This window comes from Dendropsophus ebraccatus, chromosome 4 (assembly GCF_027789765.1).
Source record: "Dendropsophus ebraccatus isolate aDenEbr1 chromosome 4, aDenEbr1.pat, whole genome shotgun sequence".
Classification (NCBI taxonomy): domain Eukaryota; kingdom Metazoa; phylum Chordata; class Amphibia; order Anura; family Hylidae; genus Dendropsophus; species Dendropsophus ebraccatus.
This window is the reverse complement of record NC_091457.1, coordinates 99,232,513-99,260,445: the sequence shown is the minus strand read 5'-3', so window position 1 is coordinate 99,260,445 and position 27,933 is coordinate 99,232,513. Positions and strand designations below refer to the sequence as shown.

The window sequence follows — 27,933 nt, the reverse complement described above, 5'->3', positions numbered from 1 at the left end:
TAGCATTTTTGTTTTTTATTAAATCTTCCCATTTTCTGTACAGAAAAAAAATGCACATTTTGCCTTGAACATCGGTAACATTTCAATATGACACAGCATGAACAGAATGACGTTATCTATACACAGAGAGAAAACAATTTACAGAAAGAAAATGTACTCGTATGTGTGGATGCGACTCATTCCCTGTGTGCGAAGGGGCAGGCTTAGCTCCAGTGTATATTGCACAACCAGAATGGCAGTACAGGACTGAAGGAGTTAAAGCCGGTTATGGGGTCATGGGGTGGTCTGTGGTTGCAGTCCTGGCTTTATCATATAGGAGAGGAGGGGGTTGCTTGGAGTGTCTGACTATGCTGCAGTCTTGAGTGCAGTTATCGGTACAATTTCTTGTAGCTGATGAAAAAAGAAAACATTAAGTGAAAGGTTTAACACGTTTACACTGGAGGTAACGCACTGCCCTGGAGCATGCCATATCATACAGCAGCAGGTATCCGGGGCAACACGTTCCCAATAAAGCCCTGCAATACACAGGACATGATATCATGTATCTGCAGTGCTAAGAGCAGCTGAGGCGCTACCTCTTGACAGTCATGAGATGTGCGGCTTATACTCTTATCCAGGTCTACAGCAGGTGTTTGGCCGGCCATAGGCCGTGGTGGTGCCTACACTGAGCAGAATGGAATGTTTTCTGAAAATCTGTGGTAGGAGGGTGTGCAGGTGGAGAGACTGCCTGCAGAAGGGGGGACAAAAACAGAGAAACCTAGGACTATCCTGGAAGACAAAGGGCTAAGTAATGCTCTGTCAACGTCGGAAAGCGCACTTATAGAGTCCAGCATTCATGCACAGGCCGCAATAACCATCAATGCTTAAACAGGTCACATTCAGTCAGCAGCCACAGAATCTAAAAACTTCTCCTGTATATCCCCTTCCCCCACAGTTACAAAGAAACATACCAGCTGCATTACTACCAAGGCAAGGGCAGTTGTGTTCACATTTTATATGGGGGACATATTGCGCCGAAGCACTGTTGTCTGCAAGGTCCCTAAAAGGGACATAGGCATAAACCGACCAAGGATTAAACAGGACGTATTGCTCAGCATCTCGTATTGAGTTTCGTGCTGGATACAGTAGTGCAGTTCACCGGCAATGCGTGTGACCAAAGAAGCCAAATGGTTTCCACTAAATAAAGAACTGTAGCCAGTGGGTCCACACTTGTAAGCTTCAGGTGCCTAGGCAGCTGGCAATGAGACAGACTGTGGGGTAAGAGGGGAGTCATTAAGTGAAACCAGACAGCGGCACCACAACGAGCAAAAGAAAAAGAAAAATTGATAAATATTAGACATTTCACAATGAGAGGAGCAGAATAAACACAAGTCAGATTAAGACAAAGCAAGGTGAAAGCTTTCAGGGCACAACCCATGTCATGATTCAGAGTGGACGCTTCTGGTACAATTTCATGTTTGCTTCTCATAGCGAAAAGAGGACAACCAGAGTCATGGGTGCCTCCTCCTCGCCGCAGTCACTAATACTTTGTGGAACTGACAAGTTGGGTCACACTGGTAAAATCTCTCAGCGTCCATTGGAAAGCCTTGGAAACGTCTGCGCTGTTTTGTGTGCATGGTGCTGCAAAGGAGCAATTTCTGTTCAGAGTTTTGTCAGCATGAGAGTCGGGTACCCAGATTCCCCTTTGCAGACCTCCAGGCTCAGACAGCTTCTAAAAGTGCTCAATCTCCAAATCCCTTCCACATCTCATGACGGGGTATGCAAAGTGGCTGAGGCACGGCTTCCAACTCTGGAGGCATATTTTTAAAATAATTCCAGTCCCCTCTTTATCCCCCCTCCCCCCAAAAGAAAAACAAAAGGAAAAAAAAGTCCACATAAAGCAACACGGCACTAGGAGAGAAGAGGGCTGTGCAGCGACAGAAGGCCTGCAGTCTCTGGTTAAAGTAGCCATGTTTTCGAGGTCTGGATCAGGGCAGAATAGATGGAAGAAGCAGGGGAGATGGGATGCTTGAAATAAAGAGAATTGGTGGAAGGAACCCCACACTTGCTTCCATTTCTCTCTCCAGATTTAACAGCCCTGGAAGGAGTGGGATGGAGGAGAAGGAAGATGGTGGGATCAGGCTGCATGAGCTGTACACATTGACACAGGGCCGCCCTCCCTCCCCAGAAACCCCTGCTTCTCAAAGCTGTTGCTGAGGGGTGTAGGAGGGGGTCTTCTGCTCTACCTGTCCTTCATCTCTCGTGTCACCCTTTTGGTGATGCGCCCACACAGAAGGCCCCCAAAGAATAAGACGCAAACTCCAACCATAATGACAGATAGGATGTAGTTCTTGGATGGAGAGCTCATCACTTGCATTGCCAAATCTGAAAACCCATCAGCTGGAGCCACCTGGAAGGAATACATTTGAAATCAATTAACCAGTTACAGAAGCTTCCAGTGCATAACACAGGGAAAACAGGCAGTGTCTTTTCAAGAAACTTTGCATGTATTGATAATACAAGCGACAATAGGAAACTTTATAAAAATGTTTCTTTCCCCGTAATGAAGGATCTTCCTATTACCACTTCTAAATAGTCACCCACTCTCTACAATCTATAGCTTCATACCACGCCTTATGCATAACAACATTATGGGCCCATCATTAATTTTAATTGCCAGTTCCCACGTCTGTAAGAGTTGTCACTCCTCTGCAGTTTAGGCTGGGTTTACAACTCTGTTGCAGGTTCCATGATAAAAATTCAGCACAAAATAGCATTGTATGTTGTGTTTTTTTCAGGTAAAATGCTAGACACCCCACTGAAAACTTCTAGTCAATGTTTTCCATTGGGCACCAATCATAAACAGCCTTTTTTTGATTGTTCTGCTATATAGACAAAGCAGAACAGAAAAGATTAAGGGCCCTATTCTGCGGGATAATTATCATTCGGATAGTCGTTAAATTGTTCGGAACGAAGCTATAATCGTTCAGTTGAATAGCAGTTAACGATTAAACGATGAACAAGAAATCGTTGATCGCTTAATAAGACCTGGACCTATTTTTATCGTTGCTTGTTCACAAATCGTTCGCATGGAATAAGACGTCCTTCGCAGTAGCGACAAACACAATAGTGACAAGTCAACCGCAATAACGATCATAAGTAGCAATAATCGTTCTGTGTAAATGGGTGAACGATTTCAGGTCGTTCGCAATCGTTCATCGTTAACGATTATGCAAACGATAATCGCCCCGAGGAATAGGGCCCTAAGTGTGAAGCCAGCCTAAAGACTGTACACGTCTAACAGTTTCTACAGCTTTTTTTCTCACCCACACCCATTATTCCACAACAACAAATGTTAGATAGTGCCTTCCTTTTCCCAGTTGTTGGGGCACCCTAGCTCCACCCACAGTAGAAAAATAAAAATCTGTATATAATTTTGTGATCAGATCCCTAAAGACAGTCATTGTTAACTTGCGATGATGGGAGGCTTTCTTACCTTGGCTGCGTAACTCCACATATCAAGCCTGTCCTGTAGTCTCTTCTTACACTCTGGCTGCAGCCGAACCATCTTATCCTGTAATGCTTCAATTAAGCAGGACATCTCTGTGGGAGAACAGAACACAGTAAGGATGGTCTCACACAATGTTATTACTGTGTGATCCAGGTATACATTGGTATCACAACAGAAAAGGGACACTGACATAAGTGCCCAATCACTCACTCAGGAAAGCAAAATTCAAAGATCTGGCCCAGAGTTAAACTCTGCCCTCTAGGGTGAATAAAAAAAAAAAGGGGTTTTTGGCAGGGGGCACACACTCCAGGGCTCTGCACACAAACAGAAACAAGAGAGATCCCCATTAAAAGGCAACAGAATCTGTCAGAAATGGTTGGGATCAATTTGATAATGGACCCACCGATTGCATAACTGAACAGGTGGTATGACACTGATATAGACATAGCTTATCTACAGAAGTTTTAACACTGCAGTAGGTTTGTGATGATGGCTCAATACATGGACAGCACTGGTAAAAGCTGCACCAAGAGTCCGAAGAGAAGCAGACATTAAAGGGAACCAATCACATGAAAAATCAATATGACGGCAATAATCCGTGCCGATACTGTCTATCACACTTTCTGTAGCATCTGCCCCTGCCCCATACACCCCAAAATCATACTTTGATCTTGTCCTGCACTGTATACTAATTCCTGTAACGTAGTCATCTGGGGGTTTCATCATTTAAAATTATTAATTCAGCAAAGTTCTTATTCCCCCCCCCCCCAAAATCTCTCTCTCCACATGTGCTCCTGTGCTGCTCCATCTCTCTCTGACAGCAGCAGCCCCCTCTTCTCCCCTTCTCCTATCACCTGTCCTCCTCCTGCCACCGATCATCAGTGTGTGGCCTGGCACTCAGTCTCCCATCTCTCTCTCTGACAGCATCGCTTGATATCAGGGAGAGAGACCGAGAGGAACCAGAAGCACATGTGAAGAGAGAGGAGGGGGCCACACACCGTAAATGCCGGAGGAGGAGGACAAGAGCGTCCCAGAATGAATCGTTTTAACAGGAATTAGCATGTGGCACGGGAGAAGATCAAAGTATGATTTTCGGGGTGTATCCAGCAGGGGCAGATGCTACAGATATATGTGTGGAAAGTGTGTTAGACAGTGTATCAGCACAGATTATTGGCGTCATATTGATTTTTTAGGTGATTGGTTCCCTTTAAGAGAAACAAAACTTACGGCGTCCTTTGCCTGGTGGAATTGCAGCACAGTGGTGTTTAATGTCTAGTGCGCAAGCTGTGTGCAGTACAGGATCCACAAAGATGTCAGCTTTACTCTCCTTTAGCATGTTAAGAACTTCCTGATGGAAAAAACAGCAACAAACAGTAAGGAAAAGGAAGCTGAAAAGCCACAAGCCGAGTAATGACAATGGCACACACTATTCTAGGAGATACTCTATAAATTGACAATTACCTTCTTGCAACCAGGAGACTTGATTTTAAGCAGATTCATCTTCAGACACTCTTCTACCTGCCCTGTAGGTTCTTGAGCTGCAGCCTCCTCCCCACACAGTGTGTTGATCTGCAGACATAACATTCAAGGGTGGCATGAATGTATGAACAGATCAACCAGGTCAGCCACATAACAGATAACATTTATAAGTCTAAATATGAGGTGCAGCTCACCTAGATTGCTCTGACGAGGTGAAACAGACAGGGACACAATACCCAATGTGTCAATCAATTACAAGTTAGAAACAAAGCCAGACGTCTGTCCTCAAAGCCAGAGAAATCTAACCATAGATAGAAACTCTACAATTTACTTACGTTGACATTTAATCTAAATAAAATGAAATAATGAAATAAATTATGTACAAACAAACAATAGCAGAAAGGCCCTTCTGCTCTAAATCAATAAAAAAGCAGTGTAAATAAAATAGTAAAATGCCCCAGACATTTTATTATTATTTTATATATTTACAATGCTTTTTATTTATTTAGAGCAAAAGGGCCTGTTATTGTTATTTGTACATAATATTTTTATTTTATTTAGATTAAATGTCAACTCTTAATTAAATTTCAGAGTTTCTATCTATGGTTAGATTTTTCTGGCTTTGAGGACAGACGTCTGGCTTTAATTTATAATTATAATGCTTGCTCGCAGAAAAGTTACACTTCCAAAACTTACCTCCTCAGAGCACTGAATCTGGAGCTGAGGATCAAGCCTGTAATCAAGTGCCGTCTCCTGAATTATTACACGAATTTGATCCTCACAGTCTGGAGACAGACGCTGTACAGAAAAAGTTTTAAATTTACGATTTAAAAAAAAAATAAAAAAAATAACAGCAATTAAGACTACACACAAAAGCTAAAGCAAGCACTGGGGCAGTGCACAACTGGATAAAATCTAAACCCTTCATGAAAATACTACTAAATGTTCAGCAAGTAAAGGCCAAGAGTTCTGTGATACAGTCTTCTTTCTTCACTTACCTGGTCAGCATATTTCAGCTTCAGGCAGGAAATAACTTGTCCTTCTAGTTCAGTGTCATCTTTGGCATTGTTCAAAATAGACTGGCAAAATTTGGGAATATCAGCCTTGCAGGATTTGCGGAGTATAGGATTCAGGCGATAATCTGAGGAGAGAATTTGAAGTGTGATGAGAGTCAGTGTGACAAAAACAGAGCCAACATAATGTGGAGGACATGAGTACAGACCTGTGTTCTGTGTGATTTGTCGTTTTGTGATCATCTGTTTACATTTGGGGTCCATGGTCTCTGTGTTCTTGTTCTGCTTTAGACATAACAGAATGTTCTTGGGGTCTGTGTCGCTACAAAACCTCTGCATAGACATGAGCAAAGACATGTTATCAGGTGGGTCCTTAGGGAATTACCATGTCACTTTCTATGCAACCTTTGCTAAAATAAACATTACCTTGATCATCTGTTTGCAGACCCTCATAAGTGTGTAATCAAGTTCAGGATCCATCATCTCTGTCTCCTGGAGCTTGAAGACTTTCTGATGACAAGAAGCACTTAGCTGCTTCTTTTTCTCTTTGAGACACTCAATGATCTACAACATAGATTACATGTAGTTAATAAGAGAAAAAAAAAATAACCAATATCAAATAATATAGAGTACGCTCACCTGAGCATTTCCAAAGGGTACATTTGGGCACAAGGATGTTATATCATTTTTGCAGGAATCATACAGCTTTGGCTCCAAGCGGATATCCTCTGACTGTGGAAATTATCAGTTGTTCCATGAGTTTTAATGATGTATTATGACACATGTTATTAAAAAACAAAACACACTAACAGCCCAACAGGCTTAGTGGTAGAGTCTACATTAAATTAGGGCATCTTACCATCTCTAGCTCCTCGACTCTGAGCTGTTTCCTGCACTTTAAAGACACTCTCTGCTCCTTTAGGTCCTGCAGTGTATCATTACGGACTGTGGTGCTGAGACAGATTACCACATCCACCCTGTTTGAGGAAGACACAGAAGCTCAAGTAATGTTTACACTGGTGTATTAGTGCAATATGAATGCTTAGTAGAGAATTAAGACAATCATAAAGGTAAACAACATTTCCAAAGGAAACCACTCACTTCTGCTTAATGTTAGGGCAGAGTTTCAGCACATCTTCCTTGCAAGCCATCTTAAACTTGTAGGAGAAGCGGAAATCTTTCATTTGTATCTAACAAAGAAAAAAAAAAATCAAAACATGGGAAACAAATGTATTTCCTTCTCTGTGGTTATCAGATGCAAGCCAGGAATAATGCTGTGAGAGCTACTTACTAGCTGGAAGTGGGTGACACCCACTGCGCATTTCTCATTCATCTCCTTCTGATGTTTGTTCTGGATTAAACATTCCATAAGATCCCCTGAGTCTATTTGATTATCAGCCACCTCCTAAGGAGACAAAAAAAAGAATAAAGTTGTGCAGCACAGAAGACTCAAGTAGGGTCAAACTAGCCCCAGCTACATCCACCAGCATTAGATAGATAAGAGTCCCTAAAGCAGCAGAGGCAACCCTGCCAATATGTAGGAAAGACAAACAAAATGAACACACAGTCAATTATGTAAATTAAGAGACAACCAGCAGTTAGCACCTTTACATAAGACAAGCCAACTTACATGGCAGTACCCCTGAATGATAGGCTCACATGCTCGCATCATAAGAGCTTCTATTTGGATGTCCTGAAAGAAGAAAAATATACATTTAATATACTACATGTAATCCATTGTCATGGTAAAGGAAGTGGCTTCCTAATTCATTTATCTAGGTCAAACAAATACTGCCCTCTTGTGAAGCATGCTGCAGTTTGCTCACCTCTGACTCCAGTTCTGTAAGATTCCCAACAATCTCCCTGCAATCTGGAATCAGTTCTTCTAGGTGATCCTGTAGACACTCCAGTTCCTAGAAAAAAAACACCCAATATTAACACGAGTTCCACCCACTGTAAACAGCAAAATTCTGTGTATTGTTACCAGATCAGAGACAAACAGCATTTGTAAGATTGCTTATTCATGCGTGCTTCATTCTGAGATGATTTCCTTATCAGACACTTACCTGTCCTGTTTCAGTCTTTTCATTACACCATTTCCCCAGCTCTGTCATGCATTTAGCCTGCATGGCAGGATCAAGTTTAACATCAAGCGCCCTCTGATGGAGAATACGCTGCACTTCAGCACGGCACTCACGTGATAACTGCAGGGCAGAATGTTTTATTTTGTCAGACAGAATAAAACGGCTAGCCATTAGTGTATATATCATATTTGTGATAAACCTGTAGTGTGAGAACTCCAGGAGTGCCCCCTATGTACATACTAAAAGGGTCTATTATGGGTCCAATTAGCCAAAGGCAGACAAACATTCCCTTTAGATCTCAGGTGTCGCTGGCATTTGTCAAGATACTGACAAAAAAAAAAAAAGGTATGGCAAATTGTAGAAGATTACACTGTTCCATTCCTCAGATTTCAAGTAAAAAAAATAAAACAAACAAACCAAACACCTATACCTTAAGGCGAATGTGTCAATGCCTGACCACTCACCAAGCTGGTGGCACCCTTGAATGGATATCAATGAAAGCATTGAGAACTTACCTTTGTTACCTGTGATTTTCATATTTAGAAAAAAAAAAGTGTTTTTTTTTTTTTTTTTTTGAATGTGAATAGTCTAAAAGAGCCTATAGTTGTGTGGGTCCTAGCACAGCTACGCCTCTTTGTTGTATGCACAATGTACATCACCAATTATACAAACAGCAGGCATACAGCACAATGAGGTGTAGTAGTGCTAGGTCCCAGGGAATGATAGGCTCCATCTCTTTAAAACTACTCACAGTCCAAATAAGTGGTGGTGGTGTTTTTTTTGTGAAAATAGAAACACAGGCCACAAAGGTATGTTCTCAATGCTTTTTTTATATCGATCCAATGGTGCCAGCAGTCAGGGGGTGAAAGTCACTCAAGCATACACTTTACTTTTTGTTTAAAATTGAACACTGTGGATGACGGATGGCACCATATGGTATCAGTCACAGGCATCTAAACAGATATACTTTGGAAACTCGACTGACATACCTGTCTAAGCAGGGAAAAACTGTGATTATAGGTCATAGCAGAAACAGAAAGAACCCCCCAGATGCTGTTGCCACAGTGCTCACAGGCACTTTTGGCGGTTCTCACTGTGTCCTGCCACAAGCCATAACCACTGTCTTGCCCATGCTTCAGACCACAACCAGAATTCCCTCCTTTAATCAAAAACCCATGAAGCAATCAAAATTTTTGTTTTTATTTTACTGAAAGTAGTGGATGCTTTGATGCATGAAACAAACCTCCAGCAGATGTGGTTGGTACATTAAAGGGGTTATCCAGCGCTACAAAAACATGGCCACTTTCCCCCTACTCTTGTCTCCAGTTTGGGTGGGGTTTTGAAACTCCGTTCCATTGAAGTAAATGAAGCTTAATTGCAAACTGCACCTGAACTGGAGACAACAGTAGGGGGAAAAGTGGCCATGTTTTTGTAGTGCTGGATAACCCCTTTAACAGCACCTGAATGCCTGGGATAAACATATCTATCCCAAGATAAAAAATAAAAGCAGAATCTAAGGGTATACTAGATGAACCTTGTGGCCTTTTTCTCCTAGATAGTGTAATCTGACCTTGTACAGACTTCGGACACTCACCCTGCGCCCCTGCTCCTCTGTGCGGTATGCATGCCGATACAAACAGGAGAAGATGGCTCCAGCAGGCATATTCTCACTCGTCTCATTCCAGCCATGTGCATAACACAACCTGGAGGCATCTCCCTGACATTTCCTGTATAAAACTGGATCCAACCTGGCAAAAAAAACAAAGGTAAAAATTGTCACTCAGCAACTCCAAAATGAGTTGGCCACTTCATACACAACCACACACAGACGCCTTACTTCCAGTCCCGTGAAATAAAGTATTGCAGCTCCAGCAGACGGTGCTCACACTGGTCCACCATCTTTTCTGTATATAAATGCTCCATTAGACATGACAGGATCCTGGAGAAGTTAAGGTGAAAACATGAGGATCTGTATTAAGCTAATAATTTGTCCCTGGACCATTATATTCAGATGTGGAGTCTGTTTTATAATAGCCGTACAACACACCAATAATCACTCACATTGGATCTCCAGAGCGGATATGCTTGCAGGCCGTCTGGATGACAGATTCACAGGCTTCATTAAGGGCGCGGTCTATACGATAATCTGAGGCAGGGTCTGTCTCCTGCACTAATGTCTGCAACTGTAAGGGAGAAGACAGTGCTATCACAAAGGTGGACGTGCTAAAGGACAGCCACTAAATTCTACACAGGTAGACCTGAATACTGTATTCTTAATAAAAACCATAGCACTTTCTTACCGCCTGCTGACACTTCTCTGCTATATTTCCTTTTTCTCCACGCACAACTTTCATCAGGCAATGCAGGGTACGTCCCTTCCGATGTAGACCAGAGCAATGATGTTCAATCTCCCCACGACAGCTGAGAATAATCTCTGGGCTCAGAGAAAAGTCTTCCATTAACATACGCCTGTAATCAAGCATTTCCCCTTGGCACTCACTGCTCACCTGGCGTCCTAGAAAAAGTACCAAGAGAAACTTACAAGTAACTTATAAGTAACAATCTGTGGCCTAGGTGAGGGTCATTAAAGGTTTTTTTTCTCCCAGTAAAATACAATTGATGACCAAAGAAGTGTAGACACCTCCACTACACAGAGAACCAGGCAGCAATCAGTTGGCTCTGTACTTCATGTAGTTGTGGTGCTGCGTTACAGCAGCCTCAACTCTTATTCACTCCAACTGTTTCAGGCTGTGTGCTCTGTGTAGTGTGGGTGGCAAACAAGTGATCAGTAGAGGTGTTGGCATACATTCTATTAGAAAATCCCTTTAGGTTCACCATTAATGTGAGATCTAGGATAGACTAAAAAAAACAAAGGAAGGAATCACAGACATGTCTTGAGCAGAGTGTCTTAAGCTTTATTTTTTGTCTATAGCCACTGTGTATCAGGGAATTGTGGACACGTTTTACTCCTAGGCCTCCTGTCAGAATACCTGACTCACAAGCCCTGGACCCTGATATACTCTTACACCTGATTTATTCACTGTAATGAGTTTTTGGGTGGAAGGGTGGAAATTAGTTATAATATTGTATAATCACCAATAAAAATTACATTTTAATATCATGGTGACTGGGTAAATACAGGTACACTTTGGGAGTGATCCCTGCTTTCTCTTTTCTTTAATCTGCCCTACATTTGATACTACAGCAATATAAATCTGAAATTTAAGAGCCATAAACTTAACGACTTCAAAAGAGCATATCTAAGTAAAAATAAATCCATACTGTTCCCATGGCACGCACCTCTATGTACAGCAGACTCCAGACACAGAAGCAGATAGGAGAGCCGGGCCTCCCTGGAGCGTGGATGATTTTCCACATTACAGCGATACTTCTTTAAATCAGCCTTACATGACTTTGCTAAAGAGTAACTGACTTTGTAATCCTGAGCGATCAACTTCTGGCGTGTTGTGAGGGCATCCCGGCACTGCATGAAGAGTAGACATTTCAGTTAACGGAAGCATATAAGAACATACTTCTGATGGTGTATATGGTATCCCATATGAGATATACAGAGAATTCAGTATGGTGCTGGTCCTTAGATTAAAAGAAATATTTGATAGTATACTGGAGGTTGGATGCCTCCCCTCTTAAAGGGAACCAATCACGCTAAAAACGGCCATAAAGCTAAAAAAACGTGCTGGTACATTACCCAGTACGCTTCCCAAACATACCCCTGTACCCTGCGTACCATGTACATATAAACCGCAAAGTTAGTTTAATTATCTCCAGCACTGTATGTAAATTACCTGCTAAGTAGCCATGGCGGGCGGGTAGCTTGTTGTCGGCATTGCACGTCGGCCTCGCCGACAGTTTTACTATGCTGCGCATGCGCAGTACAGCGGTAGAAGACGCTGCTGTACTACGCCGCGCAGTACAGCAGCATCTTCTCCCGCTGTACTGCGCATGCGCATAATAGTAAAGCAGTCGGTGCGGCCTACGTGCAATGCCGCCCCCCCCCCCTAGGTGACGTCAGCAGGCAGTTCTTTGCAACACGCCCAGAGTAGCGTGATTACAGCGCCGGAGCCCGCCCAGGACCGTGACTAGATGAACAAGCCACCCGCCCACCATAACTACTTGAACAAGCCATCCGCCCACCATGACTACTTAGCAGGCAATTTACATGCAGCACGGGAGATAATTAAACTAACTTTGCGGTTTATATGTACATGGTACGGAGGCTACAGGGGTATCTTTGGGAAGCGTGCTGGGTAATGTACCAGCACGTTTAGTTAGCTTTATGGTCTTTTTTTAGCGTGACTGGTTCCCTTTAAATGTATGAAGCAACATTTTGTTGCTATTGGCAGGGACAGAAGCACTAGACCCAGGGTCATAAAGACCGATTTCCCTCCTGAACTCGGTTGTGAAGATTCTAGCTAAGATTCCTGCGAATCCTCGGCTAATATGGTTCCCAGGAGCGCTGTATACAGCTCCTGCTGTAGATGCTTTATATCGAAGGTAAATGAGTTTTATTCCCCGGGAGCCTGACGGGCAGAGGCAGGGAGGTAGTCATCTGGGCGGCTCCCCGCCCGAGTCACTAGTCACCGTTCTCTGCCTGTCAGCGCGCTCGGAGGGATGACTGACAGGCAGAGAGGCCAGTAATGAACCGGCAGAGAGCAGTGACTAGACATGGACGAGGAGCCGCCCAGATGACTACCTTCTCGCCTCTGTCTGTCACAAGCCAGGTGAATAAAACTAATTTTCCTCCGGTATAAAGCATCTGTAGCAGCCGCAGCCGGTACGTGCCGTGGCTGCTGCAGGAGCTGTATACAGCCCTCCTGAGAACCATATCAGCCCAATCGGGCTGATTGGTTCCCTTTAAAGGCAGGTAGGGGTAGCAGGGTGCGTCAGTCAGGAAATATAAGCTTGTAAAAAATATGGGTTATCGGGTTAAAGATAGTGTATTTTTAATTGAATTGTTAAATGTGGTAATTAATAAAGAGTAATTTATATTATCTAAAAAAAAAAACAGACTTCTAACAAGCCATAGAAGTATACAGCCACTCACCCGCTCACTCATGGATTCTTCAAACTTATGGTTGAACAGACACTTGTAAACTCTTCCTTCTCCAGCTTGGACCTGTTCAGAAAAGCATATAAAACTAAACACCAAGAAGCAAAGCATCAGAGGGGGAGTGTTTTAAAAGGATTACAAGCAGACCTGTCAGCATGGAAAACAGGGGTGTAAATAAGCCAATGGCTAGATAGAGCTAGTCATTACCCTCATGCCTACCAACAGGTCATATTTTGAGGATATCCCATATAAAGAACACCAGTTGATAATACCTGATGCACTGAGTATAATCACCTGTGAGATATTAAGGAAATCCTCAAAACATGACCTGTTGGTGGTCCATGAGGACTAGAACTGAGAAGCACTGCGATATGACATGAGTCTGCTGCTTGCAACAGTCATCTTAGATATAAGATATAAAGTATAGATGTAAATGACAGTAAAATGCAGGATGTAGAGGATGGTAACTTACAGTTTCACAAAATCGCTCCCGGTCATCTCTGCAAGCAAAGTACAGGTGTCTGTCCAGATGGAAGTCATCTGATGAGAGCTCAGCCACACGCATTATAGCCTGTTTGCACTTATCAGATACATGGGTCTGAGGATCTGTCTCTTCGGCTTCCTTTACAATGCCCTTCTCCAGACAAGCAACAACCTCACCCTGAGAGTGAGGATCCTGGGTAGAGAGAATAAGCCATGTATTAAAAAAGGCAGACACATCTTATCACAGGGCTTGAATCACACAGCAGGTTTTTTGAAAACTGCCACTGCAATTTTTAAGCCAAAGCCAGAAGTGAATCAAATCAGAAGTATAAAGCTTTCTTGTATATTTCTAAATCCTTTTGAATCCACTCTGTGTTATGGCTCAGACTACAGTGGTCGATTTCCAAAGGAACTGCTCTGTTTAATACCAGTGTAAAGGATACTAGGCAGTCCTCACCTTGTCTCCAGGTCGGATACTACCACACTTCAGAGTGTTGATTTCAGCCCTGCAGTCCTCCATAAATCCACAAATAAGACGGTAATCACTGTAGATTATGGCTGCCATCTTAGTGATGTACTGGTGGCACTGGTATTCTGTGATATTTGCACGATGATCCACCAAACAGGAGACCACATAACCTTTCCCAGGAGTCTCCTCTGCACATTCCTTCAGCTAAAAACAAATGCAAGAAGGCTGTTAAATCACAGACATGCACCAATCCTGCTTCCCTGTCTTAGGGCCCTATTACACGGCCTGCACGCTCGCTTACTAAGCCCACGCACTGCCCAATAACCGTTGTTAGCAATGTCCATGCAGCCCTTTTAAAAAAAATAAACTCCTACATACCTCTCCACGCTCCCTGATGTCCTGCTGGCTTTGGCCCGCTCCTGGCACTGTGTGAAATCACCGGCGCTGTCCCGGTGATTGGCTGAGCAACCTGTCACTTCAGAGTGCCAGGCGCGGGCCGAAGCTTGCACTATGTCAGGGAGGTATGTAGGAGGTTTTTTTTTTTTTTTTTTTTTTTTTAAGAGAGTCACCAGCCGCCGGCCCGACTATTTTTTTGGTCTGGGCCTAAAGAAATTATCAGCCAATGATTGTTTCGTCAGCTGAGTTATATCTAGTACATGGAGCGATAATCAGCCCGAATTGGCCTGATTCGGCCAATTATCACTCTGCGTAATAGGGCCCTTACAGCTGATCCCAACTTAAAATTTCCACTGAACACAGCTTCAATCTACCATTAGCAGTATGTCTGAAATGCAGACACCAATAAAGGACAGCCACACTCACCCCAGACAGAGTAGACTTGCAGATCTCTTTGGCCACTGATTCAAACTTGATATCTTTTGTCAGGTTCAGTTTAAAGTTCCACAGAAGCTGAAATACAACAAGAAAAATAGAAATAATATTAATAAAACTGGTTCAATAAATGACCTGGACATAAATTACTGAACGCATAAGATCTCGTTCACATCACAATTTTTGCCTCCTAGTACATATGTCAGATTCTAAAATTGTGGTAATATATCTGTTTTCAGATCAGCACAGGCCCTATTCAACTTAATGACTTGAACACAGTCAGCTAGGGTCTATGTTCAGGTTATTTACAAAGCATACAGGGCCTTTAGCTTAGACTTAAAAAGTGCAGCATACTATGCTGTTCAGTTCAAGTCAAAACTCTTATACGCTCAGATACTAGTAGTCGCTAACCGACTACAATGGAGTTATTGAATTGAAAGTAACCTGTAGCTCATATATATAAATTGGTAATACATTTGGGTTGGGATCACACTGTTTTGTGTTTATGCTTAATTTACAGGTTTTTATACTCTAGAAAAGGATAACATATTAAACAGATGGCAATAATAGATGCTGCTGTATATGCATTCCCATTGACTTACATGAAAGTTAATGGATTGCAACGTACACTTTTTTGCTCTACACAGAAGACAGTACTATGCTATACTAAAAATAAAAATACAACGCAATGGAAACCAATGAAACAGACAAAAAGACACAAATGATTTGTCTGTGTTAGGTTGGGTTTACAATTCAGCTGGGGCTCCATTGCAGAGGCTGTGACAGACGGATCCCGAGATCCCATCGACTTCAATGGGGTCAGTCGTGTTTTCATCTGGTGTCTCATCACAGACAAAATAAAAGATCTTTCCATGAACATACATGTTCACACAGTCCCACAATACTTACATGATTACAGTCCGAGGAGATCTCATTGTCCGCCTGCAAAGAAAAAGAAAACCAATAAAGCAGTGTTCTGAGCATATAATGCTAACTCAAAGCATATTGCACTTCTAGAAAATTGCTGATATCTATACATTTCAACCCTTTTATTATCACAGCTGTGTCATGTGATCCCTAGTAGTGTTGTCACGATACCAGAATTTTGAGTTCGATACCAATACCAACTTTTTTTTTTCAATGCTCGATACCAATTCGATACTTAATAAATTTTATTTAAAAAAACCCCACAAGAATAGAGATGCGCCCGTACGGACCATATTATTTTAAAACTAAAGTTTGCCTTATTTAAAATAAATGTTCTTTAAAAAATTGCCCTATTTTCACTCCTAACACTTTATCTTTTAGCCTGCATGGCTGTGGGGCAATCTGTAGTTTTATTTAGTAGCACGTTTTTATGTGGTACTGAATTTGGTGGTTTCTCCGCTTGCACCATTTACCGTGCGTCATCAGGAAGGTGATAATCTTATAATATGCACAATAACACTTCAGCTATCAGGGGGATGATGGGAACTGTAGTCATGTAACACACTTCAGCTATCAGGGATGATGGGGGTTGTAGGCATGTAACACACACTTCAGCTATCAGGGATGATGGGGGTTGTAGGCATGTAACACACTTCAGCTATCAGGGATGATGGGGGTTGTAGGCATGTAACACACTTCAGCTATCAGGGATGATGGGGGCTGTAGTCATGTAACACGCTTCAGCTATCAGGGATGATGGGGGCTGTAGGCATGTAACACACTTCAGCTATCAGGGATGATGGGGGCTGTAGTCATGTAATACACTTTAGCTATCAGGGATGATGGGAACTGTAGTCATGTAATACACTTCAGCTATCAGGGATGATGGGGGTTGTAGTTGCACTATTCCAGCTGGATTCGGGCGTCAGAGTAATGTGCAGGCTACCGCCCCCCTCCCCCTTCCCAGTTGCAGCCAGGCCGACCTTTTGCTCACCCCCCATATTGCTGATGCCGGCCCGGGAGTGTCCTGACGGCTCCCACCTCACAGCCACCCACCTCCTGTCAGATCTCCTCCTCGCCTCCCCCACCTCCAGCCTTCTCCCCGGACGGTGCAGCTCTCAGCCTCTCTCTTCCCTCTCCTGCCGCCGACGCTGCTCTGTAATGCTATACTGACCCGGGACCCTGCGGCGATGTGAGAGGCAGGAACGGCCGGCGGCAGCAGCATGGTGCGCGGAAGATCGGGGTCCCAGGTCTGTGTTTGCAGGGGTGGCACATAGAGAACATGACAGGCGCTCAGGTAGCCGCCTGTCATGTTCTCTGCACTATACTTTGTTAAACTACGCTATTTTGTAGTTTAACAAAGTATCGATACCAGGAAATCCTGGTACCGAACCGTTTTTTTGCCCCGAAAATCGATAGTAGTATCGATTTTTCGGTGCATCGTGCATCCCTAATCCCTAGTGTGACTACTAGTTGTGAGTGTTACAGCAGACAGGGGGTCATCTCCCCTGAGAATTACATAACCACTTATCCCTCCTAAGAGCTGACCCCTCCCAACTTCTCCATCTTTGAGTGTCTTCCCATACACAGAGTGCTGTTAAAGAGCTTACTTCTGCCCTATACTAGAAGCCAGGGATGTAGGGACACCGGAGTAACCCCTACAATAATTAGCTGCAGTTATAAATCTCTCCTCACTCAAATTGAGGGTACATCTCACAGTGCAGCTGGACAAAATATGGTCACATGCAATGGCTGACGGCAACATGATCTTGCGACAGTAACGTAGCGTCGCAATCAAAACTGTGCATCCATCAGTCATTGCATGCAGATAGAGATTCGTCCACATATGACAGTTGCACTGTGACATCATACCCTGTAGTCCCTGTGGTGTCTGAGACTAAGGGCCCTATTTCACCGGACGATTACCGTTCGCATAATCGTTAACGATTAAAGATCTCAAACAACTGCTATTGCGAAAGACCTGAAAACGTTCACTCATTTCCATGGAACGATAATCGTTACTTATGATCGTATTTGCGATAGTTTTTTCTTCGCTATAGCTTTCGTATCTACTGCAAACGACCGAACAACGTCTTATTCAATGCGAATGATTTGTGAACAAGCAACGATAAAAATAGGTCCAGGTCTTATAAAGCAATCAACGATTTCTTGTTCGGTTGTCAATCGTTAACTGCATTTTAACAGAACGATTATCATTTAGATTCGAACGATTTAACGATAATCTGAACGATAATTGTCCGGTGGAATAGGGTCCTAAGCACCTTAGGGTCCTATTCCATTGGCCAATGGGGGCCCGATCAAAAATGTAGCGGAGCTGAGTTTACTGGAGCTATTTCACAGCCGAATAAACGGCCGGAAAATCATTTAGCGAGGGCTGCAGAGACATCGTTACCGATGTCCTTGCAGCCCTTGTTTAAACACCATACATTACCTACACATGTTGCAGGGCTTCCCCTGCGCTCCTTCCTCCGAATCCCGTGCGGTGCAGCCTGTCTGAGCTGACACAACGCTCAGGCAGTCACTGGCCGCAGCGGTCCTGGCCAGTGATTGGCTGAGCGGTCTGTCAGCTAAGACAGGCCACACCGAAGCTGCTGCTGTGCGTGGGACCGGGAGGAAGAAGGAGCGCAGGAGAAGACCTGCAACATGTGTAGATAATGTATGGTGTTTGTAAGATCGCCGGTCAACCGCCACGCATCGCTATTCCACACAGCAATGCGCTGTGGGTGTCCGATGATTTTAGGTTTGAACCTAAATAAACGATTAACCAATGACACGATCATTGGCTGATCATTGTCTCTATTTCATGGCGCGATAATCGGCCGATTCGCTAGATTCACTACAACAATCGACCGCTTGTGAAAACTATCAATTCCGTAGCGAACACTTCTGAAGATATTACAGTTTATTACAGCTGATTACTGTTATGAACGATCATTTTTACGTTGTTATATTGTCACTTATAGTTCCTGAGGACAAGCCACACAGCATGTTTTACCTGTGAACGATCGGTGAACTCTCAACCATGATCTTTCAACATGTTAAAAGAAAATGACTTTATGTTCCTCATCTGATCGTTGGGTGTTATTACATCGGCAGATAATGACTCATTTTCGGATGTTGTAGCGAATTTTTAGGCTATAATCGATAATAGAGCCTTAAGAGCTGTTAGGAAAAATAAACTATCACAAGGAGAAGGCAATGGAGATAGGCTGAAGCTGCAGCACAAAAGAATACCCTGAGTATGCAGTGTGAGCTAGGTGACACGCGCTCGAGGTCACAGAGTTATCACCGGTTTATAAAGGTGCAAGTGCAGCAATGTAACTCTTCCCCCTCTAAAAAGCTGCTGGCATCATAGGTTATGTAGAGTGCAATAGGAAAACCACAAGAAGGGAAGGAGGCAATGGCAAAAAATGGCATGCTAACTATACATAAGGTCCATACAACAAGACGTACAATATTCTTTATTATTAGCCTGTATTGGAATAAAGAAAAGCTTCTTTAAAAAGCTAATGCTCGGCTGACAGCAGGCACTGCAGAAAGTCCATTAATATGTATGTTAGAAATGCATTGTTAGGTCTGTGGTACATGCAACAGTGACCGACACAGATGTATTAGTCAGGCACTTCAATAAAAGCGCAATGGTAACAGGCAACAATTTTCTCTAACTTCTGTTGAAGTGGAGCTCAAGAGAAAGATCTCAGTGACCCAGCTCACATACACAGCAATGCTGGTAACCATGTGATAACTAATGTCACGTCACAGGGCACCAGCAGTCAAGGAGTTTCCCAGAAAACCCCACCCTCCAGTGTGGGAGCTGGGGAATCCATTGGAGGCATATGTTCCAGGTATGCAAGTGATGGATGGAGTTTGTGTAGCAACCCCCCTTCCTTCTGAGGCACATCTGCAGACAGACGACAATAGTGTGCAAGCTGTACAAATACCGATTACTCAGTGCTAGATCAAGACGTGGGTGTTCTTGCCAGTAATTTATAAGTGAAGATTCCTAATGTTCCAGCACATAGTAAATAGCAATGTCTGATAAAATCCATCTAACAACTGTAAATGATCCACAGAGCTGGAGCCAGGAGACGAGTCTGCAGATAGACATTCAGGAAGGTCAGTGGGCAGGGCGGGCACATGCCGCCACATACCAGATGAAAACAAACCACTCCTCAAATAACTACATGAAAGGAAAGATTGGAAATATTGTAACAGGACCCAAGTAATGTCAGGGCTGGGGTGTCAGAGGGTTGCAGACAACTCCCCCTATGGTCAATATGCACTCAGCCTGACACAACAGAGGGTGTACACCCCATACAGATTGCCCTTAGCCTCAGCACCATACTTTATAAAATGATGAGACCTGACTATACTAGGAAAAGTACAGAAAAATGCCCCAAATTTGTCCTGAGCTTTTGCAAATTTTGCGCAATTCTGTCCCCTCTGGTCTGGTTTAAGGAAGGATAAATTTGTTTATATAGACGACAGCTCCTCTTTTCTGAGTTCAATATATTGCAGCATATGATAAGTGTATGGTAATCATTGGTAATACTGAATGCATAGGTGTTCATTCTGAGGGTATTTTATTTTCACCCTCCTCAATTTGAGGGAACTGTTTCCTTTTTGTACCCTAAGGGCTTATTCCCACTTTCCATGAAGCACAGACGGTGAAGCCCTGTGTGCATGATAGCACTTTCAGTGAGCGGGGAATAAGGAGCAAGTAAGCAAGCAGGTCAGCGCTCACTTGCTCCTATTATCGGGCTGTGTAATAGGGCACTCACATTACAGTGGGAAATCATTTTTTAATATATTAAATAAAAAAAACATAAATATTACACAGAAACCAGTTAAACTAAGCATCAGCCAAAAATCCAGACACCAAAAATAAGACTGGCAGCTGTGAGCTGGACTATAGGAAGAGACACAAGGCATGGCTGGGCGACAGAAAAGGGGAAGGGCAGGATGGCCGTTTATAGCACAATGTGTAAATATTTGACAAGAATGTAAGGTGCTGTAAACCTCAAGGAAGTAGTCATTAAACCAGAGAAAGTTATAAACGCAGGGTCTTTGTGTGTCACCTGCAGGCAATTCACCCAGTACAGCCTGCAGCACTACACCCCCCTTTATACCTGACATACAGAGGGCCATATCCATCTGCATAGTGACCCCTGGATGGAAGGCTGAGGCCACAATGTTTACTCATGAAGCTGGGAGGGCACCATATCACATGCAGCTGACATTCTTTGCCAGGGATCAGTTCTGTGACTATGGCAAACTGCAAAATACAGTAACACCTACAGAAGTCGATATGTCAGATGGTACAGCTTTCCTAAATCCCTCAAAGGCAAATATACAAAAAATTAAAGTAGTGGCAAATGTGCTGCTAGACATTTACTATTCAACAGTCTAAGCAAGCTGGGTGACCAGGCAGCCATGATGGCAGTGGCTCAGCCTTTTCAGAAACAGATACAAATACTGGATTTCTCGGGGACTGAATGATATATATGGTCCTAGAGGAACACAGAGGGTATCCCCAGGACCTCACACAAGCAGTCAGGAAAGCAGACGGTGACTGTGTTGTATGATCTGTTACCCTCACATCACAGGGGTGGATGAGAAACTGGGCCGCATGTGACTGAACCTTTCAGTTCAGGCTTCTGATACAGACTTCAAGCTTATATTTGTCTGGTCAATACATCTTCACTGACTGAGAAAGACTTTTTTTTGCACATCTTCATTTTTATATAGGGTATTATGAAACTGGAATTACCATCAGAAATCATCTAGTGCCACAGAACCACCCAGCAAGATGGTGGTCCACAGCTATGGCCAACCTAAAGACATGGGAAAGCAGGTGACTGCACTGAGGGTTCCTTGTTGGGTCTGTTGTGATAAGCGGCACTTCTCCTTGCTTCCCCTGCACTGAGGCGTCTTCTCTGGGTAACTCATCCTGCACAATAACCGTCCTGTCAGTCACAGCCAAGTGCGTCCTCCAGAAATAACCCTGCTGTATAATTACCAGCTCTGCCACTTCCCTCAGGTTTCCTTTTCTGTCTAATGTGATTTGAAATAGCTGCACCATCCAGACTGTACTAGAACGGCTGGCACCAAACACGGTTCAGGGTCCTGGTGTCTCAACCAGATCTGTAAATAATCCTATGCATTGTCTGTGCAGGGTGGAGTGGTCACACCCGCTCACCACTTCCTGCTATTTATTGCCTGGTAGTGTGCCCATTGTTGCAGCACCTGTGTACCAAAAATCTGGAATATTAAGTAGGGTGTAACATGAATAAAAGTTATTAAGAAGAGGACAAGTTACAGACAGATCCTATACCCTAAGTGCAAACTTTCCACTGTACCTCCCACTACCCTGCTGCTATGATGTGTAACAACCCCCTCACAACACAATGGTTCATGGGAGAAGCAACGGCTGACACAAATAGTCCAGAGATGGATCAAACATATTAGTAATCACAAGAGGAGGCAGACACAATAGGGGAGATAAAGAAAACGGGCTGCATCAAAAACCTGATGAAACGCGACACATGCGCCAGATTCCCAAACAGCCTAAGGCTATGTTCACACGTAGTATAACACCAGCCGGTGTTACTGAAGATCATCCCGGCCGGACTGGGATGCACACACATCCGAATTCACCGCTGCTCACAATGGAGTGTGCGGCCAGAGCCGCATGCTCTATTGTGTGAACTGACAGGTTCTCAGCACATGTCAATTTTATGTGTGGCCGCTAGCGATCCTGGCTGGAGTGTATACTATGTGTATACACTCCGGCTACGATTCCATAGACGGCGACACAAAGTAAGTTTCATATTAATCACGGCAGTTGCAAACAACGGCCGGGATTAATATGAAACTTACATAGTGTTAACATAGCCTAATGGTGTGTTTACACAGAGATTTGACAGATTTTTGGAGCCAAAGCCAGGAATGGATTTGAAAAGGATAGATCCCAGTCTTTCATTTATGACCTGTTCTCTGTTTATATTCTGTGTGTAAAAGTACCCTAATTGTTCAACAGTCCAAAAATGCACCAGGCTCGCCAAAGGCTCAGGCTGTTTAATACATTAGTCACAGTCTTAGGATAGGTTCACAGTGCCATTGTGCCTTTCGGTAAGGCCCCATTTACTTCAATGACCATAACTAGTGACTATGTTCGGATGATTTTTAGAGTATCCCCCCTTGCAGATCTTAAAGTGCTGCACACCATGCTTTATGGTCTAAGTCAGTGATTTTCAACCTTTTTTTGAGCCGCACACTTTTTATACTTAAAAAATCCCGGGGCACACCACCAGCCAAAATGGCACAAAATGACACTAAAACAGTACATATTATACATATAGTTAATATGAGTATTTATACTCACTGTGAAACCTGGGCCTGTTTTCTTCTCCCCCCCCCTGTGCTTCTCTCCTGTGCTTCTCTCCACCATACTTCTCCCCCCTACTTCTCTCCACCATACTTCTCCCCCTTGCTTCTCTCCTGTGCTTCTCTCCACCATACTTCTCCCCCCTACTTCTCTCCTGTGCTTCTCTCCACCATACTTCTCCCCCCTGCTTCTCCCCTGTGCTTCTCTCCCCCATGCTTCTCTCCTGTGCTTCTCTCCACCATACTTCTCCCCCCTGCTTCTCTCCACCATACTTCTCGGCCATACATCACGGGCCGCCGCAGCGCACCACGCAACCGTCCACATTATAATCCGCCACTGATCGCTGCGCATTGCCGGGAAACAAAACACAGGGGCACCATAGTTTGGGGAACCTTCCCCGCGGCACACCCGACCATGTGTAGCGCCACACTAGTGTGCCGCGGCACACTGGTTGAAAATCACTGGTCTAAGTGATGCATTAATAATGGTAAATCTGCCTCAATGAGTGTTTCTCCCATAGCGAGGCTGCTCTTACACTGGGCAGTTTTGTTGCAGTTGTTCTAGCAGCTTTGAAGCTGAAACCAGTCGTGGCTCATTGTAAAAGAGATAACATGAATCCATTCTACACCAGGAGTATTAGGGCCCTTTTACACAGAAAGATTATCTGACAGATTATCTGCCAAAGATTTGAAGCCAAAGCTAGGACTGGATTTGAAAAGAGGAGAAATCTGTCTTTCCTTTATGACCTGGTCTCTGTTTATAGTCTGTTCCTGGTTTTGGCTTCAAATCTTTGGCAGATAACCTGTCAGATAATCTTTCTGTGTAAAAGGGCCCTAAGTATAATCTTTCTGTGTAAAAGGGCCCTAAGTATAAGTAACATCTGTCATTCATATTATCTGATTCATTGTGATCAACACCTGGTTTTAACTTCAAGGGTGCTTCAACAACTGCACAGAGTAAGTGCAGCCTAAAGAGTAGGGTAGTTAAAGAATATATAAGTGCTTCATCCAGGAGAGTGAATGACTAAGACAATGAGATTCCACCCTCTCAGAAAGGCAAGGCAGTGCTGTCTCCTGGACAGGGTGTAGTGGGGTGTTAGCAGCTCCCTTCCCCCATACATGAACAAGTGATAACAGGACCCTGCAACCTCTGCCCCCAGTGCAGCTGGGAGCTGTAATATCACATTTACACTGCTGAGCTGCAGGTTTGGACATGTCCTGCGATATCAAGACGACCCAAGAGAAGGCAGCTTTGACCCCAGGCAGGACATAGAGGGGCGCAGGCAGAAGCGTTTGCTAATCTTCCAAACATGTTAGGGGGTGGACGTGGCTGTACCCTATACACACTACTCATGTAAGCATGCCACCGTGGCACTAACTAGGCAGATATCCAATTCTGGAGGCTGGGAAAGTCTTGACATTACATGCAGGAGGTGGAATGATGGCCACACTGATTGTCACCTAGTTAAAAAGACAAACTCTAGAACTTATTACAGTAGTAAGAGTATACAGCAGGAACAGCACGGGAAGAAGGCTGTCATCAGTAATGTAGGATAAAGGGGAGAGGGGCCCTCTGTACATACAGCTCCACTGCCACGTACTGGTAATAAACGTGTCTATTGTTCTAGTAGTTTAATGCATTCATTTGCAAAATGTGAGGAATTTCACACCAAGGCAACCTATCACAGATCAGGTCACCTACTGCTGTTGGGGAAGGGGCTACAACTACCTCAGGCACCCAAGAATAAGTAGCTTTGGTCCACTGTCCCTCCTGTAGCAGGGGAAGCTGGACACCTCAGCCAAATACCACCAAGGAGTCTGTAATCCCATCTATTACCTGCCCAGTATCACAGTCTGACAGGACAGACACAAGCAGGACCTCCATATGACCCATCCTGGCAGGTCAATATTCTACTCATCGGTAGCTGGGTCACAGCCACTACACGTACCAAAGGAGTGGTCACTAAACTTTCCCGAATGACTGACACAGACCTTCCCAGCAATACAGATACATCCCCAGACACATCCTACAAGGGTTCGGCAGTGCAGACTCTATACTGCGACTGCTTATCACCTACAGCCACTATGCTTATACCAGTCCACCAGTGCTGACTATAGGCTCTAAGAACCAGGCATGTCACATTTTGGCCCAGTGGCTCTATTTTTTGCCCGCCAAAGAAACAAGTTGATTATCTACAGCTGGCCCGCCAACACCACAGCCGATTATAATATGGGTGGTCCAGACTGCTGCACAGACCACCCATATTATCTTCTGCAGGACACTCAGCACAGAAAGCCTGTGTAATGATGTCTGTATGTGGCCCTATTGAGGGGGCTGACTACTACATGGGGCACTATTGAGGGGGGCTGGCTACTACATGGGGCACTATTGAGGGGGGCTGGCTACGCTATGGTGCACTATTATGTGATTACTTACTGCCTGGAGGAAATAATAGGATAACAAATGAGTGCTGTGCGAGAGGACAGTATTCTATTGGAGTGCAGTATAAGAAACACACTACTATATTTGAGGGGGCATTATGAGAGGTGACAGTATAGTACAGAAGTATATAGGAGTGTAGTGACAGTATTATATGGGGGTAATATGAGGGGGGACATTATTCAACTGTATATATTGTGGTGCTGTATTATGCAGGAGTATATGGGCATGCAGAGACAGTATTATGCGGGTACAGTGTGAGGAGGGGGGCACAGTATTATGCGGGTACAGTGTGAGGAGGGGGGCACAGTATTATGCGGGTACAGTGTGAGGAGGGGGGCACAGTGTGAGGAGGGGGCACAGTATCATGCGGGTACAGTGTGAGGAGGGGGCACAGTATCATGCGGGTACAGTGTGAGGAGGGGGGGCACAGTATCATGCGGGTACAGTGTGAGGAGGGGGGGCACAGTATCATGCGGGTACAGTGTGAGGAGGGGGGGCACAGTATCATGCGGGTACAGTGTGAGGAGGGGGGGCACAGTATCATGCGGGTACAGTGTGAGGAGGGGGGGCACAGTATCATGCGGGTACAGTGTGAGGAGGGGGGGCACAGTATCATGCGGGTACAGTGTGAGGAGGGGGGCACAGTATCATGCGGGTACAGTGTGAGGAGGGGGGGCACAGTATCATGCGGGTACAGTGTGAGGAGGGGGGGCACAGTATCATGCGGGTACAGTGTGAGGAGGGGGCGCACAGTATCATGCGGGTACAGTGTGATGAGGGGGCGCACAGTATCATGCGGGTACAGTGTGAGGAGGGGGCGCACAGTATCATGCGGGTACAGTGTGAGGAGGGGGCGCACAGTATCATGCGGGTACAGTGTGAGGAGGGGGCGCACAGTATCATGCGGGTACAGTGTGAGGAGGGGGCGCACAGTATCATGCGGGTACAGTGTGAGGAGGGGGCGCACAGTATCATGCGGGTACAGTGTGAGGAGGGGGCGCACAGTATCATGCGGGTACAGTGTGAGGAGGGGGCGCACAGTATCATGCGGGTACAGTGTGAGGAGGGGGCGCACAGTATTATGCGGGTACAGTGTGAGGAGGGGGCGCACAGTATTATGCGGGTACAGTGTGAGGAGGGGGCGCACAGTATTATGCGGGTACAGTGTGAGGAGGGGGCGCACAGTATCATGCGGGTACAGTGTGAGGAGGGGGCGCACAGTATCATGCGGGTACAGTGTGAGGAGGGGGCGCACAGTATTATGCGGGTACAGTGTGAGGAGGGGGCACAGTATTATGCAGGTACAGTGTGAGGAGGGGGCACAGTATTATGCGGGTACAGTGTGAGGAGGGGGCACAGTATTATGTGGGTACAGTGTGAGGAGGGGGCACAGTATTATGTGGGTACAGTGTGAGGAGGGGGCACAGTATTATGTGGGTACAGTGTGAGGAGGGGGCACAGTATTATGTGGGTACAGTGTGAGGAGGGGGCACAGTATTATGCGGGTACAGTGTGAGGAGGGGGCACAGTATTATGCGGGTACAGTGTGAGGAGGGGGCACAGTATTATGCGGGTACAGTGTGAGGAGGGGGCACAGTATTATGCGGGTACAGTGTGAGGAGGGGGGGCACAGTATTATGCGGGTACAGTGTGAGGAGGGGGGGCACAGTATTATGCGGGTACAGTGTGAGGAGGGGGGGCACAGTATTATGCAGGTACAGTGTGAGGAGGGGGCACAGTATTATGCGGGTACAGTGTGAGGAGGGGGCACAGTATTATGTGGGTACAGTGTGAGGAGGGGGCGCAGTATTATGCGGGTACAGTGTGAGGAGGGGGGGCACAGTATTATGCGGGTACAGTGTGAGGAGGGGGCACAGTATCATGTGGGTACAGTGTGAGGGGGGGGGGGGGCACAGTATTACACACCTCCCTGACATCTTGCAGACACTCCAGCACAGCCAGGTTGTTGTTCCAGGAGTTCTTGGGGCAGATGCGGGTGATATCCTCCCGGCAGGCCTCTTCCTCTATCAATCTGATGCCGGGGAGTCTGCGGGGCTGGGAGGCGGCAGGCTGAGCAGCCGCCGCCTCCTTGGCAGCTTCTTGAGCCCCGGCCTGTGGACATACGAGCAGAGTCAGTATTGCGCTCGCCACCAACCAGCACCACAGCCGGACACGTCCGCAGGCCGCCATCTTGGGATCAGCCAGTCACGGAGCTGCAAGCGCGTCACTGTGCACC

At 44.9% G+C, this 27,933-nt stretch overlaps 1 protein-coding gene across 1 annotated transcript; it reads right to left on the bottom strand.

Annotated features, from left to right (window-relative positions):
• Positions 1-27,933, bottom strand: GLG1 (golgi glycoprotein 1). Its single transcript, XM_069966353.1, has 27 exons — positions 27,624-27,933; positions 15,830-15,862; positions 14,912-14,998; positions 14,078-14,293; positions 13,610-13,813; positions 13,132-13,203; positions 11,367-11,550; positions 10,367-10,581; positions 10,128-10,249; positions 9,904-10,005; positions 9,661-9,814; positions 8,049-8,186; positions 7,809-7,895; positions 7,613-7,675; positions 7,274-7,387; positions 7,084-7,172; positions 6,842-6,959; positions 6,622-6,714; positions 6,409-6,546; positions 6,192-6,315; positions 5,968-6,110; positions 5,666-5,767; positions 4,952-5,059; positions 4,718-4,838; positions 3,476-3,582; positions 2,226-2,389; positions 1-390 (listed from the first exon to the last, which is right to left on the bottom strand). The coding sequence occupies exons 1-27, from the start codon at positions 27,885-27,887 to the stop codon at positions 369-371; spliced, it is 3,384 nt and encodes a 1,127-aa protein (XP_069822454.1). The 5' UTR covers positions 27,888-27,933; the 3' UTR covers positions 1-368.

Coding starts and splice junctions, on each gene's coding strand:
- GLG1 (XM_069966353.1), bottom strand. CDS start 27,887: ATGGCGGCCTGCGGACGTGTCCGGCTGTGGTGCTGGTTGGTGGCGAGC. Junction 7,388..7,612: donor TCATTCAGGGGTACTGCCAT/GTAAGTTGGCTT, acceptor TTGTCTCCTTAG/GAGGTGGCTGATAATCAAAT. Junction 7,173..7,273: donor GTGTCACCCACTTCCAGCTA/GTAAGTAGCTCT, acceptor TTTCTTTGTTAG/ATACAAATGAAAGATTTCCG.